The sequence below is a fragment of the Emys orbicularis genome, chromosome 11, assembly GCF_028017835.1.
Source record: "Emys orbicularis isolate rEmyOrb1 chromosome 11, rEmyOrb1.hap1, whole genome shotgun sequence".
Lineage (NCBI taxonomy): Eukaryota > Metazoa > Chordata > Testudines > Emydidae > Emys > Emys orbicularis.
Window position 1 is genome coordinate 845,692 of NC_088693.1, and position 18,693 is coordinate 864,384.

Below are 18,693 nucleotides of genomic sequence, written 5' to 3' on the forward strand. Positions count from 1 at the left end.
TGCTGTGATCGGCTCCTCTCTCTCTGCCACGACAAGGGCTCAGAGAATCCCCCGTTGGCTGCACCGCATCTCGAGTTAGCAATCGCCATCTGTTGTATGGAGAAATCCCCAGGGTGTTTCAGGGCCGGCAGCACGCGCCCCCCAGCGTGTGTTCCTCAGACCGAAGTCCCCCCCGATCGCGCTGCTTTCCCCCTGCACGGTGTAGATGGTGCGGAACGATCGGCTCAGCCTGGTCCCCAGGGGATTTGGGCTCCGGGGCAGACACCAGCTAACAGCCCCTCATGAGCGTTATCTGCCCGGACACTGAGCCAGGCGCATTCGAGGCCATTTTCTTCTGGGTGAGCAGCGCCTGGGACACAGGCACGGCCATTTCTGACAGTGCCCCTCCCCTTCTGCCCACACCATCCTAGGTCCTGAGCAGCGATTTGAACCCTCCGACCGTGTGACTCACCCACCAGGTTCAGTGACACCAACTAGATGGAATTTATGCTCCTCGATGAGCTATTCCAATTTGCCGTTTGCTCCCTGGCTCCCAGCGCTGGTGTCCAGGCAAGTCACAAATTTCTTCTCTCCAGGTCCTTTGGCTCCTCGATTTTCTTCGCAGCGTCTGGAGCTTGTGCTGGCCGAGTGCTTGGATCTTCCCTCTCTTCACCCTCCCCGTGGGCTCTCAGGAAAGCCCTTCTGGCTTCAGGCGGGGAAGAGAACACGCCACGTCCATTGCAGGACCCCACCACTGTCCTGGCGCATGTAGCTGCAGCTGGGAGGAAAGTCTCCCCACGCCCTCTCTCAGGTCGGCCAGCGTGGGTCACACCCATGGTCCTTCCCGGCCAGTGGGAGTGCGGAGCCGGTGCTCGGGGTGGGGGCAGCTTAGCCCACTAGAGCCAAGGCCAGCAGTGGTCACCCAGTCTGGGTAGTCCAGGCGAGACCTGCCCTGGATCAATTCCTGTCTGAATCAGAACAGCCAGGCTGGGCTCAGAGCTGCAGCCGGTGCTGGAGAATCCGCCCAGGCCTCGGGCCACTGGCCAATGTTTTATTGCTCTCGCTGCATCGCTGTAAAACCTGGCAAGCGTCACGCCCGGTGTCACAGCGAAGCAGCACAGCCTGTCCCAGCAAACCAGCCGCGATTAGTCACCTGCAAACCAGGATAGTGGGGAAAAGCTGAGCTCCTGTGAGCCTCCAGCCAGCAGCATCCGCTGCCCCTCTGGCCCAAAGCCCCCAGGATCCAGCCCAGTTCTTAGCCCTGAGTCCTGCGGGCGTGAACAGCGAATGCCTGGACCTGGGTCCCCACGGTCTCTCCCACGCAGCTCCAGCCACATGGGGACTGTTCTCGATAGTTCATTGCCGGCTGCCTACGGGACTCCTACCCAGTGCCCTGTCCTGGAGGAGAAATTAACCCCTTCACACCCACAGTGCAGAGTGAGTGGGGAAACTGAGTCACCTTTTTCATAAAAATATTGCAGAAATTTCCCACATTCTCCAATCCCCCTATTCCCTCCTCCCCACCCCCACCCCCATTCTTATCTGTGTGAGTTTCTGCCTGGGAGACAAGCTGCGCAGGGCGCCAGCACGTTACACCCCCCGGGGCGGCTGGGCAGAGCGGTGCTGGGTGCTGTTCAGCTGGAAGGGGTCAGTGGTTTCCATCAGCCGGTTCTTTGGTCTCCAGACAATGGCCGAGGTGGCTCAGCTGGGCCCCTGCTCACCAGCCGCTTCATGTCCCTTGTTCCACCCCCTGTCCCCGCCGCCCCAAAGCTCAGCTGGGGGCTGCCCGTCCCTGTGCTGGCCCCGAGTGGCGGCCGCATTGGGAGCTCTTGATGCGAGCAGGCCCCGCGTCGAGCACAGGATCTCACTTCGCGGCATCAGACATCGGGGCCTGTCGGGCTGCAGCGTCCAGCCACTGGCTCTTCCTGCCCGGCTCCACTGGGTTAAAGGGCCCCTTAGCGCCGGGTGTTTTCTGACCACAAAGGTCCAGAATCACAGCTTCCTGGCAATGAGGGGCTGGGGGGGGCCCTCGAGAGATCATCACGTCCAGCCCCCGGCGCTGAGGCAGGGCCAAGTAACCATAACCCAGCCGGACAGGGGTTTGTCCAGCTTGTTCTTCAAACCCTCCAGTGCTGGGGATCCCACAGCCTCCCTTGGACGCCTGTTCCAGAGATTAGCTACCCTGGGAGTTAGAAAGCTTTTCCCGATAGCGAACCTCAATCTCCCTGGCTGCAGATTAAGCCCAATACTGCTTGTCCTGCCTCCAGAGGAACATAAAAACACAAGACTGGCCAGACTGGGTGTGACGTTATGAGTGTGATATAATATCTCATTGAAAGGTGGCAGGGCTAGAAAGAGTTAATCAACTCCCAGACTGACCTGACCCATGGCCCAACTTTAGAGGAAGATCTGTAAATGAACAAAGCTTTGAAATGCAGCCAGCATTGTTAGAGGTAGAAGGGGAGATGTTTGCTCAGGGCTTGTGATGTAAGCAAACAAGTCTGTCTATTGCTATAGCTTTGATTCAAAGATCAAAAAAGGAATATCAGTATTTAGGAAGACACTTGAGGGAAATAGTAACAGGAGTACTTGTGGCACCTTAGAGACTAACAAATTTATTAGAGCATAAGCTTTCGTGAGCTACAACCCACTTCTTCGGATGCATATAGAGTGAAACATATATTATTGTCTCTATGTCTCTTTGAAGGTTGTGGTAACCTGTATCTGAACTGTTTCATGGCTAAATTACCCTGTGCTAATTGCCAGGATGTTTGGAAGGAGAATTAAGCCTATTGTTTTCTCAGGCCAAAAGGCTGCTGGAAATGTATAAGAACCCGGGGACACGATCCTGCTGCATCTCAGATCTGCTTTGGCTTTCAAGAGGGGGAAACCTTAAGCCACAAGGATTGAGATCCCCAGTCACTGACTGGAGCCACCCTGAACATGGACATTGGACTATAACCTCTGGACTATTTCTAAAAGGACTTTTGGCAACTACAGGTTCACCTCTGCTATGCATCTGAACCTCAAGAATTGAATTCAAGTCTGTCTGTATATTGATCTTTTAACCAACACTCTCTCTCTTTTCTTTTTTAATAAATTTTAGTTTAGTTAATAAGAATTGGCTATAGCGTGTATTTTGGGTAAGATCTAAGTTATAATTGGACCTGGGTATGTGGCTGACCCTTTGGAAGAACTTTTCTTTTATATGATGAGATAAGATTTTCAGTAATCATCATCATATCTGACAGGTGTGTCTGGATGGAGGCCTGAGGCTGGGCACTTTAAGGGAACTGCGTTGTTTGGACGTCTGAGTAACCAGTGAGGTAATACAGGAGCTGTTCTGTGCTGGTTGGTAAATCAAAAAGTATTGGAATATCCACCAGCGTTTGGGGTTTGTTTGCCCCGTCCTGTTTGCAGTTCACCCTGATTGAGTGACCTCAGCTGGCTCCCACGGGCAGCACCGTCACACTGGGTCAGACCAATGGTCCATCCAGCCCAGTGTCCTGTCTTCCGACAGTGGCCAGTGCCAGGTGCCCCAGAGGGAGTGAACAGAACAGGGAATCATCAAGTGATCCATCCCGTCGCCCAGTCCCAGTTTCTGGCAGTTGGCGGTTTGGGAATTAGGGACTTCCAGAGCATGTCCCTCACCATCCTGGCAAATAGCCATTGCTGGACCTATCCTCCAGGAACGTACCTAGTTCTTTTTTGAACCCAGTTATAGTTTTTGCACATGGAGAACAATCAATCCCTGTCCTTTCTGTAACACCCCTTCGCAGGTGGGAGCCTGTTCTCGGGTTCCCCCTCAGTCGTCTCTTCTCCAGACTAAACATGCCCAGGTTTTTCACCTTCCCTCACAGGGCAGGTTTTCTAAACCAACCTTTCCAGACAACTGTACCTCTTGCAGGAGGCTGATTTGTCCTGCGTACCCCCAAGTTTCACCTCATTGAACTACTCAAAACTCTTCTCAAAAACCTCAACATTGACTCGCTTACAAAATCAGACCTAACATACAGAAGTGTCACGGCACACGGTTACTGACAAATTGCTGACTTCCCCATATAATTATCAAATCAATGGATTGGAATGTAACTGTTGTACTTACATTGCAGCGTGTGGTATGTAGAGCAGTGGAAACAAGTCAGTGTCTGTAGGAAATGTTAGTTTGCACTGACATCGCTAGTGCTTTTCTGTAGCCAGCTGTAAAACTAGGCAAATCCCTAGATGAGCTGATGTCCCCCCCGGAAGACCCCTGCATGCCCCCAGGGTACGCGTACCCCTGGATGAGAACCACGGCTCTAAACCTTGGATCAGGTTTGTTGCTCTCCTCTGGACTCTCTCCAGTTTGCCCACATCGTTCCTGAAGTGCAGGGCCCAGAACTGGCCACAGGGCTCCAGCCGAGGCCTCCCCAGTGCTGAGCAGAGTGGAACAGTGACCTCCCATGTCTTACATACGACGCTCCTGTTCATACACTCAGAATGAGATTCGCCTTTTTCACAGCTGCATCACATTGCTGATTCATCTTCAATTTGTGATCCACTGTAACCCCCAGATCCTGTCCAGCGGTACAACCACCGAGCCAGTTAGTCCCAGTTTGTACTTGTGCATCTGAGTTTTCCTTCCTACGTGCACTTCCTTCCTGAGTGTACTTAGAATCACAGAATATCAGGGCTGGAAGGGACCTCAGGAGGTATCTAGTCCAACCCCCTGCTCAAAGCAGGACCAACCCCAACTAAATCATTCCAGCCAGGGCTTTGTCAAGCCTGACCTTAAAAACCTCTAAGGATGGACAGGGCCGGAGCTTCCACTAGGCGACCCTAGGCAGTCACCTAGGGCGGCAGGATTTGGGGGGGGGGGTGGCATTTTGCCGTCCTCGGCGGAAATTCGGTGGCAGGTCCCAGAGCAAGTGAAGGACCCGCCGCCGAATTTCCGCCGAAGACCCGCAGCGGAAGGACCCCCTGCCACCAAATGCTCAGAGGAGGAGCGCTGCCGCCTAGGGCGGCAAAAACCCTGGCGCCGCTCCTGAGGATGGAGATTCCACCACCTCCCTAGGTAACCCATTCCAGTGCTTCACCACCCTCCTTAGTGTAGATAAATCTCTGATACTTTTCATATGACTTTACATTGTGCCTCTTCAGATAACCTTGTAGTGGGTCTACCCACGTGTGACCTGTTTTCATGAGACTTTGTATCAAAGCCTCATATAGAAACCTTGTATTGATGAGCCTTGGTATATGGAAACTTGGTATCAAAGCCTCATGTAGAAACTTTGCATTGCCCTTGGTATAATGTTATAGCCCCGAAGGATAGAATAAGATAAAAGGAAAATGTCTCTTCGCTAAGAATAGACTAAGATTCCCCCCCCCCCCCCCCCATCAATTGCCCTGTTGAATGAACGAGGTGTGGATGAGGAAGGCGGAAGGCAGCACCTCCAGACAGCTGCAACAGTTGGAGAGGGGATGGAAGCCAGACCCAAGGACAATAAAACTTGTCAAGTGGGCTCACTGAAGAAGCTCAGACATATTGATGGCCTCGGGGGTTAGAAGCCAGCACCTTCCTTTGGAAACACCCTCTTTGCAGCATTGGGACAACACCCAGAGGGAGCAGCACAAAGGACCAATGGACACAGACACAGATTTTGGATCTGGTACAGATTTGCATGAGAGGGAAGCTGCTATAAATGTGAGGTGTCTTGCAGAGGACCCCGGGTCTCGTCTTGTCAACATGGGAGCATCGATCCGGATCGGCAGAAGCCTGGCTCCACCCTTCCCCCATCTAACTCACCTGGCCAGTGCAGTTAAGGGGAGCAACTAGTTGGTAACAACAACAAGATGGAGTGTGCTTGTGTGTGTGAGTGCATGAGTGTAATATATCTCATATGCATATGATACAGTGTTGATTGATACATGTAGTGTTGATTGATACATGATACATGAGAAGGCTTTGGATTCTTTGACCATGGGATGGTGTTCCAAGAAGGAGGAGTGCTAGACAGAGACGGGCTCCACCTAACGAAGAGAGGGAAAAGCATCTTCGCAGGCAGGCTGGCTAACCTAGTGAGGAGGGCTTTAAACTAGGTTCACCGGGGGAAGGAGACCAAAGCCCTGTGGTAAGTGGGAAAATGGGATACCGGGAGGAAGCACGAGCAGGAGAGTGCAAGAGGGGAGGACTCCTGTCTCAGACTGAGAAAGCGGGACAATCAGCGAGTTATCTTAAGTGCCTATACACAAATGCAAGAAGCCTGGGAAACAAGCAGGGAGAACTGGAAGTCCTGGCACAGTCAAGGAACTATGATGTGATTGGAATAACAGAGACTTGGTGGGATAACTCACATGACTGGAGCACTGTCATGGATGGATATAAACTGTTCAGGAAGGACAGGCAGGGCAGAAAAGGTGGGGGAGTTGCATTGTATGTAAGAGGAGTATGACTGCTCAGAGCTCCGGTATGAAACTGCAGAAAAACCTGAGAGTCTCTGGATAAAGTTGAGAAGTGTGAGCAACAAGGGTGATGTCGTGGTCGGAGTCTGCTATAGACCACCAGACCAGGGGGATGAGGTGGACGAGGCTTTCTTCCGGCAACTAGCAGAAGTTACTAGATCGCAGGCCCTGGTTCTCATGGGAGACTTTAATCACCCTGATATCTGCTGGGAGAGCAATACAGCGGTGCACAGACAATCCAGGAAGTTTTTGGAAAGTGTAGGGGACAATTTCCTGGTGCAAGTGCTGGAGGAACCAACTAGGGGCCGTGCTCCTCTTGACCTGCTGCTCACAAACAGGGAAGAATTAGTAGGGGAAGCAAAAGTGGATGGGAACCTGGGAGGCAGTGACCATGAGATGGTCGAGTTCAGGATCCTGACACAAGGAAGAAAAGAAAGCAGCAGAATACGGACCCTGGACTTCAGAAAAGCAGACTTTGACTCCCTCAGGGAACTGATGGGCAGGATCCTCTGGGAGAATAACATGAGGGGGAAAGGAGTCCAGGAGAGCTGGCTGTATTTTAAAGAATCCTTATTGCGGTTGCAGGAACAAACCATCCCGATGTGTAGAAAGAATAGTAAATATGGCAGGCGACCAGCTTGGCTAAACAGTGAAATCCTTGCTGATCTTAAATGCAAAAAAGAAGCTTACAAGAAGTGCAAGATTGGACAAGTGACCAGGGAGGAGTATAAAAATATCGCTCAGGCATGCAGGAGTGAAATCAGGAAGGCCAAATCACACTTGGAGTTGCAGCTAGCAAGAGATGTTAAGAGTAACAAGAAGGGTTTCTTCAGGTATGTTAGCAACAAGAAGAAAGTCAAGGAAAGTGTGGGCCCCTTACTGAATGAGGGAGGCAACCTAGTGACAGAGGATGTGGAAAAAGCTAATGTACTCAATGCTTGTTTTGCCTCTGTCTTCACGAATAAGGTCAGCTCCCAGACTGCTGCACTGGGCAGCACAGTATGGGGAGGAGGTGACCAGCCCTCTGTGGAGAAATAATTGGTTCAGGACTATTTAGGAAAACTGGACGTGCACAAGTCCATGGGGCCGGATGCGCTGCATCCGAGGGTGCTAAAGGAGTTGGCGGATGTGATTGCGGAGCCATTGGCCATTATCTTTGAAAACTCATGGCGATCGGGGGAGGTCCCGGATGACTGGAAAAAGGCTAATTTAGTGCCCATCTTTAAAAAAGGGAAGAAGGAGGATCCGGGGAACTACAGGCCAGTCAGCCTCACCTCAGTCCCTGGAAAAATCATGGAGCAGGTCCTCAAGGAATCAATTCTGAAGCACTTAGAGGAGAGGAAAGTGATCAGGAACAGTCAGCATGGATTCACCAAGGGGAAGTCGTGCCTGACTAACTTAATTGCCTTCTATGAGGAGATAACTGGGTTTGTGGATGAGGGGAAAGCAGTGGATGTGTTATTCCTTGACTTTAGCAAAGCTTTTGATACGGTCTCCCACAGTATTCTTGCCAGCAAGTTAAAGAAGTATGGGCTGGATGAATGGACTATAAGGTGGATAGAAAGCTGGCTAGATGGTTGGGTTCAACGGGTAGTGATCAATGGCTCCATGTCTAGTTGGCAGTCGGTATCAAGCGGAGTGCCCCAAGGGTCGGTCCTGGGGCCGGTTTTGTTCAATATCTTCATTAATGATCTGGAGGATGGCGTGGACTGCACCCTCAGCAAGTTTGCAGATGACACTAAACTGGGAGGAGTGGTATATGCTGGAGGGTAGGGATAGGATACAGAGGGACCTAGACAAATTAGAGGATTGGGCCAAAAAAACCCTGATGAGGTTCAACCAGGACAAGTGCAGAGTCCTGCACTTAGGATGGAAGAATCCCATTCACTGCTACAGACTAGGGACCGAGTGGCTAGGAAGCAGTTCTGCAGAAAAGGACCTAGGGGTTAGAGTGGACGAGAAGCTGGATAGGAGTCAGCAGTGTGCTCTTGTTGCCAAGAAGGCTAACGGCATTTTGGGCTGTATAAGTAGGGGCATTGCCAGCAGATCGAGGGACGTGATCGTTCCCCTCTATTCAACATTGGTGAGGCCTCATCTGGAGTACTGTGTCCAGTTTTTGGCCCCACACTACAAGAAGGATATGGAAAAATTGGAAAGAGTCCAGCGGAGGGCAACAAAAATGATCAGGGGTCTGGAGCACATGACTTATGAGGAGAGGCTGAGGGAACTGGGATTGTTTACTCTGCAGAAGAGAAGAATGAGGGGGAATTTGATAGCTCCTTTCAACTCCTAAAAGGGGGTTCCAAAGAGGATGGAGCTCGGCTGTTCTCAGTGGTGGCAGATGACAGAACAAGGAGCAATGGTCTCAAGTTGCAGTGGGGGAGGTCTAGGTTGGATATTAGGAAAAACTTTTTCACTAGGAGGGTGGTGAAGCACTGGAATGGGTTCCCTAGGGAGGTGGTGGAATCTCCTTCCTTATAGGTGTTTAAGGCCTGACTTGACAAAGCCCTGGCTGGGATGATTTAGTTGGGGATTGGTCCTGCTTTGAGCAGGGGGTTGGACTAGATACCTCCTGAGGTCCCTTCCAACCCTGATATTCTATGATTCTATGATTCTATGTATTACCAATGAATGTAGGGCTTTGCCTTATTCCCCCTGAAAATATCCTGTGCAATACTTTAAGTACAACACTAGGGAACCCATTCCAGTGCTTCACCACCCTCCTAGTGAAAAAGTGTTTCCTAATATCCAACCTAGACCTCCCCCACTGCAACTTGAGACCATTACTCCTTGTTCTGTCATCTAGTACACAAGAGCACACTGTTGACTCATATCCAGCTTCTCGTCCACTGTGACCCCTAGGTCCTTTTCTGTAGAACTGCTGCCTAGCCACTCGGTCCCTAGTCTGTAGCGGGGCATGGGATTCTTCTGTCCTAAGTGCAGGACTCTGCACTTGTCCTTGTTGAACCTCGTCAGGTTTCACACGGCGATTCAGTCACCTCTTCTGAGCACTAAAGGGATCGAGCTCTTTACGTCTCTCACTGTCAGGCATTTTCTCCAGCCCACAAGCCATTTTTGTGGCTCTATTCAGCACCCTCCCGTTTTCAAAATCTTTTATAAAACGTGGACACCAGGACTGGATGCAGGATTCCCCAGTGCTGTATGCAGAGGTCAAATCCCCGCCCTGCTCCTCTCGGTCCCACAGCCCCGGATCCCAGGCCTCTCCGACAGCGCCGCCTACAATTCACCCAGGGATTTGAGATCAGCAAATCCTTCCCCAAACAATCCAAGAGAAATGCTACAACCGCAGCCCCCAGCACCTTCTACATGGGCCCCAGGACTCTCGAACCTGGGACCCAGGCAGACCCAGCGTATCTGGCCCCACACTGTTACTGAAGGGGCATCAGGGCACCTAGAAACCAGCCTCAAACCACTCACCACACAAAGGGCCAGGACACAACCGACTTCCTCCCGAAACTCTGCAGCATTAACAACCTCCCCCAGAACACCGTCCTGGCCACCATGGCTGTCACCTCCCTCGACACCCACGTCCCTCACAATGGCGGCATGGCTGCCTGCCTCACACAGCTACGAGACAACGGACAATGCTCAGATCTCCACCCCAACCATGTCGCCAAACTCAGCCACTTCATCCTCACGCAGAACAACTTTACATTCAACAACAAAGGCTTTGTCCAACCCTGGGTCCTAGGATGGCTCCTCAACACGCCAACCTCTTCATGGGCACCTGGAGAAAGAATTTCTGAACAAACGCACCCTGGACCCACTGATATACCTGAGGAACATCAATGGTATTTTCATCCTCTGGACAAAGAGCCTGAACCCCCTCGTAGATTTCCACCACGCCTTCAACAGCCACCACCCGGCCATCACATGCTCCCACGCCGGCATCAGGTTCCTGGGCACCAAGATCAGCTTCAGCGATGGAACCCTACAGACAACTGTCTACAAGAACCCCCCGGATCACCCCACCTCCCTTCATCGCTCCAGTCACCAGCCCAGCCACACCGAGACCTGGTAGCTACAGCCAGGCCCTCAGACACCACAGAACAAGCTCCAAGGAGAAAGTCCGGGATATACACCTTAGAACCACCGTCACCAAACAAGGACACTTCCCCGTGGAAATAGATCACATTATGGAACGGGCCCAGCACATACCCAGAGAACCTGCTTCAGTATATGGGAAAACCCCCCAAAACAAACCCCCAGTCGCACAGTCACCTCCCACCCCACACTGGAACCTGCACGGGGCATCATCGAACAACTGCAAGCCCACACTCGATGGAAGAAATCTTTCCTGAGCCCCCCTCTGGCCTTCAGACGACCCCCAGCCTCTCCACGCTCAGCATCAGCAGCAGGCACCCGCAGACCAGGGCACACCCACCACTCAGAGCCGTGCCAGACCCTGCCAGAGCAACGGATGCAAAACCTGCCGCCATAGCTCCGCTGCTACGACGGGCAGCACCCCCCCCCCTGACCCACCTTCCAAGATCCCGGGTCCTACACGTGCCTATCACAACCCGAGGTGCCCCCCACCCAGCGCTCTCAATGCCCCAGTAACAGCCACGTGGGTGAAACCAGCCAATCACTGGGCTCGCCAAGGAACGCAGCAGCAAATGACCCCTGGCCCTGAGGGTGAGCACTTCTCACAACGCGGTCGCCCCATGTCTGACCTCTCCCTCCTCAGCCTTAGCGGAAACCTGCCCCACACCTGCAAAAGACCAGCCCGGGAGCGTCAATTCATAGCAGGGACCCTGGATTTATGGCTCATTGCAACAATCCACAGGGTTAGCACCCACCAGCAGCCGAGCTCCCCCTCCCCCCAGCGCTTCCGCCCCCCAGCCCCCTCCCACCCACCGCGGCTCAGCTGTTCCCTGGCGTGTGGGAGGGGCGTGCTCGGGGGAGGGGGCAGAACTGGGCAGGAAGAGGAGGGGCAGGGGAGGGCAGGGGTGGAGTGGGGGCGGGGCCTGGGGCTGAGCCCACTCCCCCCCCCGGGAAAACGTGGAAGCAGGTGCCTGTGCAACACTCTGTAACCCCCAACGCCCCCCTCCAGCCGCTCCCCCCCTTTTCTCCCGCCGTCTGGAGTGCGAAAGGCCCTTCCCCTCGGACGGGCCGTAGGAAACACACTAACTACGTCTGCTACACAGCCCCGCAGGAGAGCGCGGGGGGGGGAGGGGCTCCAAACTCGTCTCTGCCACCAGCCGAAGTCGGTGCAATAAAAGCGCTGACCTCCCCCAGCCTGGTCACCACGACGATCCCCCACTGAGATCCGAGATCAGCCAGGTCTGAACCCCGAGCATCCGCTCCAGGGACACTGGGGAGGGCGACTGTTTCCCTCACATCGACGCCCTCCCCTTTACCAGCCACCGAGTGCCACCGCCTTGGTCTGGCAGGCCCTGTTTTCCACAAAGCCTTGTCAGCTGCCATTAATTCCCTCCACAGCCTGAATCCTGCATCGGCTTCTCCGCTGTGGTGCCCGGCAGTGAGGTCAGGCTAATCGGCCTGTCGTTAGCCGGCTCATCCCGCCTGGAGCACTGGCACGCCCGTCGCACCCTGCCAGCCGTCGGCACCTGCCTCGCTGGTCCCAGTGATTAACACTAACGTCTGCAGGCGGCAGAGATCCCTCAGCCAGCTCCTTTAGAGCTCTTGGCTGAAAATGCTTCACCAACCGCGCAATACGAGCGCCTTGTCCTGCTTTCCAAACACAGACCAGCAACATTTCCGCGTTCCCTGCACCACCGGGCCTGGTCTCACCATCGACTAATGGGCCGATCGCTTTTCCAGGACTCATTTGGTTCCCTCCCTGCTGCTCCACACCTCAGAACGGCTCGTTTGGGGTCTCGTCCCCCTTTGTCCCAAGTTGCTCTTTTGTTTCCAACTGCTGCCTTCCCGTCTCCCGGCCGGCTTCTCGGCAGGGTCACGCGCCGTCTCTGCTGCGGGATCCCGGCTCCTTGGCCGGCTACGAACGCTTCAGGAAGGACAGCTCCTTTTCAGTCACAGTTTGTAGCCTCGGCGTTAGGCGCGTCACCTTTGAAGCCCGCCTGGAGCACCCGGCTGGGTCTCTGCCCACACTGACTGTGAGCGGGGGGGGGGGGGGGCGGGGGTCTGCCAGGCCCCCCCAATAACCACACGGAGCCAGGCCGGGCTGCTCAGGGCCTTTATTGCTTCTCAGGCACATGGCTCGTCCACACCCGAGCAAGTCCAGCCCCAAACTCAGAGCGCAGCAGGAGGGGCAGGGGGACAACGGATGGGGGAGGGACAAACGGGGGGGGGGGGAGCAGAGACACAAGGGAGGAAGAAACCTTGTCAGCAAGACAATAAATACGCCCTGTCGCTACAGCAGCATCTGTGCAGCAGCCGGGGTGGGGCTCCCTTCCCCGGCCCCCAGCCCCGGGCACTGGGCATAGCCCTGGCCGGCTCAAGGCCAGTCTCACTGTCCAGCCAAGGCGCAAGGGCAGCCAGGCCGTTCCTGCCCCCCAGCCAGCAGTGCCCCCGGGGGGAGATGCACCTGGGACACCTGGGCTGGGCTGGAGGCAGCGGAGCCTGCCCGGCAGGGGGGAGAGGACAGGCCCATGGAGGGGGCAGGGGAGAAGCCAAGAGCCCCTCCCCCTCCCGTTCACACGGCTCGACCCCTGCAGGGCACCTCGGGGCCAGCGAAAGCCCAGGGCCGCTGAGGCCTCGGCCAGTTCATCTGCAGCAGCTGCCCCCCCCCAGCCCCATACCCCTGGGGCAAGGCCCCGAACCTGGGAGGGGCGGAGGGGCAGGGCAGCGGGGAGGGGGTGGGAGCGCTGGGTGGCTCCGAGCAGGGCGCTGGGTCGAGATCCCCAGGGCAGGGCTCCCAAGTGAGCTCCGCCATGGGTCCCGTCCGGCTCCACAGCGCCCAGGGAGCCGGGGCCATTCATCCCCATCCTCCAGCCTGGCAGGACCCCCCCCAGGAGTGAACCCAGCCCCCAAGAGCGAGTCCCCCCCCCCCCCCCCGGGACTGGACAGTGGGGCACACAGAGCGAGCGCCCCCAGCCCGGCTCTGTGCTGGTGGATGGACCCCGGCCTGTGAGGGGAAATGTGCGTACATGGCGCTGAGTGGGCCTGGGGGCGCACACGTCGCTGGACGGGGGGGTCGGATGTCTGCGGGAGGGAGGGGTGGGGGGAAATTGTGACCGATGCTGCCACCCCATGTGGTATCTCTGGGGGCCGCAGTGCCAGGGTCCAGCCGAACCCCCGGGGAGGAGGAGGGGGACATGGGCCCCGCGCAGAGCGAGGGGATGGCTGGCGCAGAGACCTGGGAACTGCCTGGCGCTGGGCGTCGCAGGAAGGTGTATGGGGGAGTGTCGGTCTGTGCCGCCACGCTCCTTGTGGGTGTGCGCGTGCATGGGAGTGTATGGGAGTGTCGTGTGTATATAGGTGTGTCACTGTGCATGCATAGAGCATTGCTGTGTGTGTGTACAGGTGTGTCGCTGTGTGTGTGTACGTGAGTACAGGCGTCACTGTGTGTGCGTGGGATGTACAGGCGTGTAGCTGTGCGTGTGTACAGGCATGTGTGTGACGTAGAGGTGTGTCACTGTGTGTGTACATGTGTACAGGCGTCGCTGTGCATTCATAGGGGAGTCACTGTACATGTGAACAGGCATGTTGCTGTGCATGTGTACAGGCGTGTCACTGTGTATGTGTACAGGTATGTACAGGTGTGTGTGTACATGTGTACAGGCGTATGTGTGTACGTAGATGCGTGTTGCTGTGTGTGTACAGGTGTCACTATGTGTGTACAGGTGTCATTGTGCATGCATAGGGGAGTCATTCTACGTGTATACAGGCATGTGTGTGTATGTAGAGGCATGTCACTGTGTGTTTGTGGGGCATACAGGCATGTAGCTGTGTGTGCATAGGGGAGTCACTGTACATGTGTACAGGCGTGTCGCTGTGCGTGTGTACAGGCGTGTCACTGTTTGTGTGTGTACGTACAGGCGTGTCGCTGTGCGTGTGTACAGGTGTGTCGCTGTGTGTGTGTACAGGCGTGTGTGTACGTACAGGCGTGTCGCTGTGCGTGTGTACAGGCGTGTCGCTGTGTGTGCATAGGGGCACATGGGCTCTGCATGTCAGACTGTGGCCGCAGACAGCAGGTGACTCCTAGCAGCTCCCCAGGTGGGTGGGAAGGGGGGGGGGGGCTGCTCAGTTTGCCCTCATCCATAATGGCCACCAGCTTCCCTGACTTCCCATGGAACTGAAGCCATGGGCTGCCCTCAGTCAAAATGGCCACCCCCCCTCCCTGCAGTGAGGCCTCCCCCTCCCTGCAGTGAGGCCTCCCCCTCCCCCCCCCCCCCCCGGCTGGAGGACACCCTACGCCCCCCCCCCCGCCCCATGCAGGTGGGTTGTGGCCACTCTCTGGGGCCGAGCTGCAGGGGGGCGGAGGGGGGGGGCAGGGGGCGCTGGAGGCTGGGGATCACACAACCAGCTCAGCCATATTCAGCAAATGGCCTGGCAGCCTGGGGGCGTGTGGGGCAGGGAGGGAGCCCAGCGGGGGGAGAGGACGGCGAGTGGGGCCGGGACTGGCAGCCAAACCGGGGCGACAGCGCCCCCGAGAGGTGCAGGAGGCCGTGAGCACCACGGTGACACTAACGCCGGGGGTTTTACCCACGTCCGGCATGGCCGGGCGCTGCCAGGGGAGCTGCTGCCAGGACCCCCGAGAACGCGGCTCTGCTCCTCCCAGCTCCGGTTACAGGGCACGTGGGCAGCGTGGCGCTGGAGGGAGAAGGCATGCCGAGCCGGTTGCTGGCGGTGGAACCCCGCGGGCCGGGCCGGGCTCCCCCAAACTCGGGGGAAACATCTCAAAGGGCAAGCGATGCTGGTGGCTTCCCATCATCACGGCTCCTGTTTCCTGCCCCCCGTCCCTCCATCTCCCCCCTTCACAGTTTCACGCGCCGCAGAGGTTGCTGCTGGGCTCCCGTCTCCCCTGCCCCCCAGACACTCCCCTCCCCCGGCAGCCCGCCAGCCCCTAGTCTTGGAAGTCCAGCTGTTTGCGTAGCATTTCCTGTCCTCAGGCACAGCAAAACAGGAAGTCCCGCCCCTTGCAGCAGGCCCCCCGCAGGAGGAGCGGGAGCAGTGAGCCCCCGGCGGTGCCAACTCTGCTGGGCGGAGGGGCCCGTGGTGCCCGGGTGAACGCTCCTCTGCGGTCCCGAGCGGCCAGGCTCGCGGGGCGGACGCCAACGCACGTCCCGGCGGTTCGCTTGACCCCCGTTCCCCACCTCCGGGAACCTGCCGCCGCGGGCCCAGCCCCTGGAATGTTCCTTCGACTCCTCCGTCGCCGCAGGAGGTGGCGGGGCTACTGCGTGACCGGCGCGGGGGGCGGCTGGCTGCCGGAGCCGTGGTAGGAGCGGAGTAAGACCTTGTGCTTGGTGACGGCCTCGCTGCGCCGGCGCTGGTGCTCCACCAGGAACTCCTTGAGCCGGTTGGTGGTGAAGGTCAGGGTCTGGCGCCGCAGCTTCATCAGGTAGGCGTCCTGCAGCCAGGGGTTGGCAAAACAGTCCTTGATGGTGGGCCGGCTCCTGCAACAGCCAGGGAGAGCCCGGGGGTGAGGGACTTGCCACGTCTGCCGCTGGGGAGCCCAGGCAGAAACAGGGACTGGCTGCTCATCCCCCCGGCCCAGGCGAGGGAAAGGACAGGCCCCAAGCCCCAGCCAGGACTAGAACCCAGGAGTCCTGACTCCCACTTCCCCTGCAAACCCACTAGCCCCGTGGTTCTCAACCGTTCGGCCCGGTGACCCTTTCACAGAGCAAGCCTCTGAGTGCGACCCCCCTTATCCATTCAAAACACATCTTTGTATATTTAACACCATTATAAATGCTGGAGGGGAAGCGGGGTTTGGGGTGGAGGCTGACAGCTCGCAACCCCCCAGGTAATAACCTCACGGTCCCCTGAGGGGTCCTGACCCCCAGTTTGAGAACGAACCCCTGCTCTAGACCCCACTCCCCTCCCTGAGCTAGGACAGAACCCAGGCGTCCTGGCTCCTAGCCCCTCTCAGTAACCTCAGGACCCCCTGCCTGCACGTCGCCCTGTGCCAGCGCCCAGGCACGGTGCGTGCGGAGAGGCAGGCCGGGGCCTGGCATGTGGGGCTGGGCCGGGGCCTAGCGGGCGGGGCTGGGCCGGGGCTGGCTGGGGCCAGGCGGGAGGGGCTGGGCCGGGGCCTGGCGGGTGGGGCTGGGCCGGGCGGGCTGCGGCCTGGCGGGCCGGGGCCTGGCGGGTGGGGCTGTGCCGGGGCGGGCCGGGGCCTGGCAGGCGGGGCTGTGCTGGGGCCTGGCGGGTGGGGCTGTGCCGGGGCGGGCCGGGGCCTGGCGGGCGGGGCTGGGCCGGGGCCTGGCGGGTGGGGCTGGGCCGGGGCGAGCCGGGGCCTGGCGGGTGGGGTTGGGCCAGGGCCGGCTGGGGCCAGGCGGGTGGGGCTGGGCTAGGGCCTGGTGGGTGGGGCCGGGCTGGGGCCAGGCGGGTGGGGCCGGGCCGGGGCCGGGGCCAGGCGGGTGGGGCTTGGCCGGGGCCTCGCAGGTGGGGCTGTGCCGGGGCCGGCTGGGGCCTGGCGGGCGGGGCTGTGCCGGGTGGGGCGGGGCCTGGTGGGTGGGGCTGGGCCGGGGCGGGCCGGGGCCTGGCGGGTGGGGCTGTGCCGGGGCCGGCCGGGGCCTGGCGGGTGGGGCTTGGCCGGGGCCTGGCGGGCGGGGCTGTGCCGGGTGGGCTGCGGTCTCCCGGCCGGGCGCTCACCAGGGGTAGATGCAGAGCAGCTTGCGGATGAAGAGGGCGGCGCTCTGCGAGGCGTTGGGGTACAGCTTGAAGGCGTCGAAGCGCCCGGCCAGGATCCTGTTCTCAGTCTCGATGGGATCCAGCTCGAAGAACGGCGACCGGCCGCTGAGCCTGGGGACCGGCAGCAGAGTGGGTGAGGAGCCCCCCGGGCACTGCCCAGGGCCAGCGCGGCCCCAGCCCACCTCGGTCCCTGCATCACAGGGCTGCGGCCCCGGCTGGCTGCCACGGACACAGCCCAGCACTGGTGCTGCTGTCAGCCCAGGGCTCTGCTTCGACCCACTGGGGGATTAATGCTGGCGTCCCTTGAACCCAGGGCCAGGTCAGAAACAGCCCCAATCCCGGAGATGCCTCAGACTTTAAATGCAGGGTGTGAAGGTGCTGAATCCCCCAGGGACACCACCCCCAGGCTCTGCCGGTGCCCCTCACTCCCGACCCGCAGCCCCTGCTAGCCCAGCCCTGGGGCCTCCCCCCAGCTCTGCCGGTGCCCCTCACTCCCGACCCGCAGCCCCTGCTAGCCCAGCCCTGGGCTCCCCCCAGCTCTGCCAGGGCCCCTCACACCCGACCCACAGCCCCTGCCAGCCCAACCCTGCCCCCCACAGCTCTGCCGGTGCCCCTCACTCCCGACCCGCAGCCTCACTCTCCTGAACAGGAGCTGCTAACGATTGTGCCCTGCGTTAGACGGGGACCAGGTTGTACCCTGCCCTGCGCCTCGTTCCAGGGCATTAACCCCGCACCCCAGCTCCATGGGCGCCCTCAGCTTGTACGTCCACACTCAGCCCCCCAGCCCCGGCCCCCCCCCCGCGCCCGAGGGGACTCACATGATGTAGGTGAGCACGCCGACCCCCCAGATATCGGCCGCAGAGCCCACCGGGTCTCCCTTCACCATCTCCGGAGCTGCGGGGCAGAGAAAGGGGAGCGGGTCAGCCTCCGGCCGGGCGATGGGGGGGCGCAGCGGCAGGCGGGGGTCACTCACCCCCTGCACTAGCACTCACACATGTACTCCAGTGTGCCCACGCGGCGCCCCAGCCTGCGCAGCACCAGCGGGTTGTAGGTCTGGGCGCTGCCGAAGTCGATGATCTTCACCGCGTTGCCGTGGGCGACGACCACGTTGTCGGGTTTGATGTCCAGGTGCACGATGCGGCGCCCGTGCAGGTACTCCAACCCCTGCAGCAGCTGCAGCACGTAGCCGGCCACCTCGTCCTCCGAGTAGCGGAACCTGCGGGGAGGGGGGGTCAGCGCCCGCCCCCCCCCCCCCACTGGGCCCCCCCTGCAGGGCCCGTTTCCCCCCCACGCTGTGCTGGGCACACCCCCAACCCCCACTGGGCCCATCCCCACTGCTGTGCAGGGCCCAGCCCTGCTCCCCTCCCCATTCTGCCCCCCCCCCCAGCACAGGGCCCAGCCCTGCTCCCCTCCCCCTTCTGCCCCCCCCCAGCACAGGGCTCAGCCCTGCTCCCCCCCAGCCCCCCCCGCTGC

At 58.7% G+C, this 18,693-nt stretch overlaps 1 protein-coding gene across 1 annotated transcript in view; it reads right to left on the reverse strand.

The window, feature by feature from the left end:
- Positions 1-15,757: 15,757 nt before the first annotated feature.
- The window catches only part of SPEG (striated muscle enriched protein kinase), a 108,922-nt gene continuing 105,986 nt past the window's right edge, over positions 15,758-18,693 (reverse strand). The window contains 4 exon segments of the mRNA XM_065413383.1: positions 15,758-15,980; positions 17,182-17,331; positions 18,039-18,114; positions 18,213-18,436. Coding sequence (XP_065269455.1) covers positions 15,758-15,980; positions 17,182-17,331; positions 18,039-18,114; positions 18,213-18,436 — 673 coding nt within the window.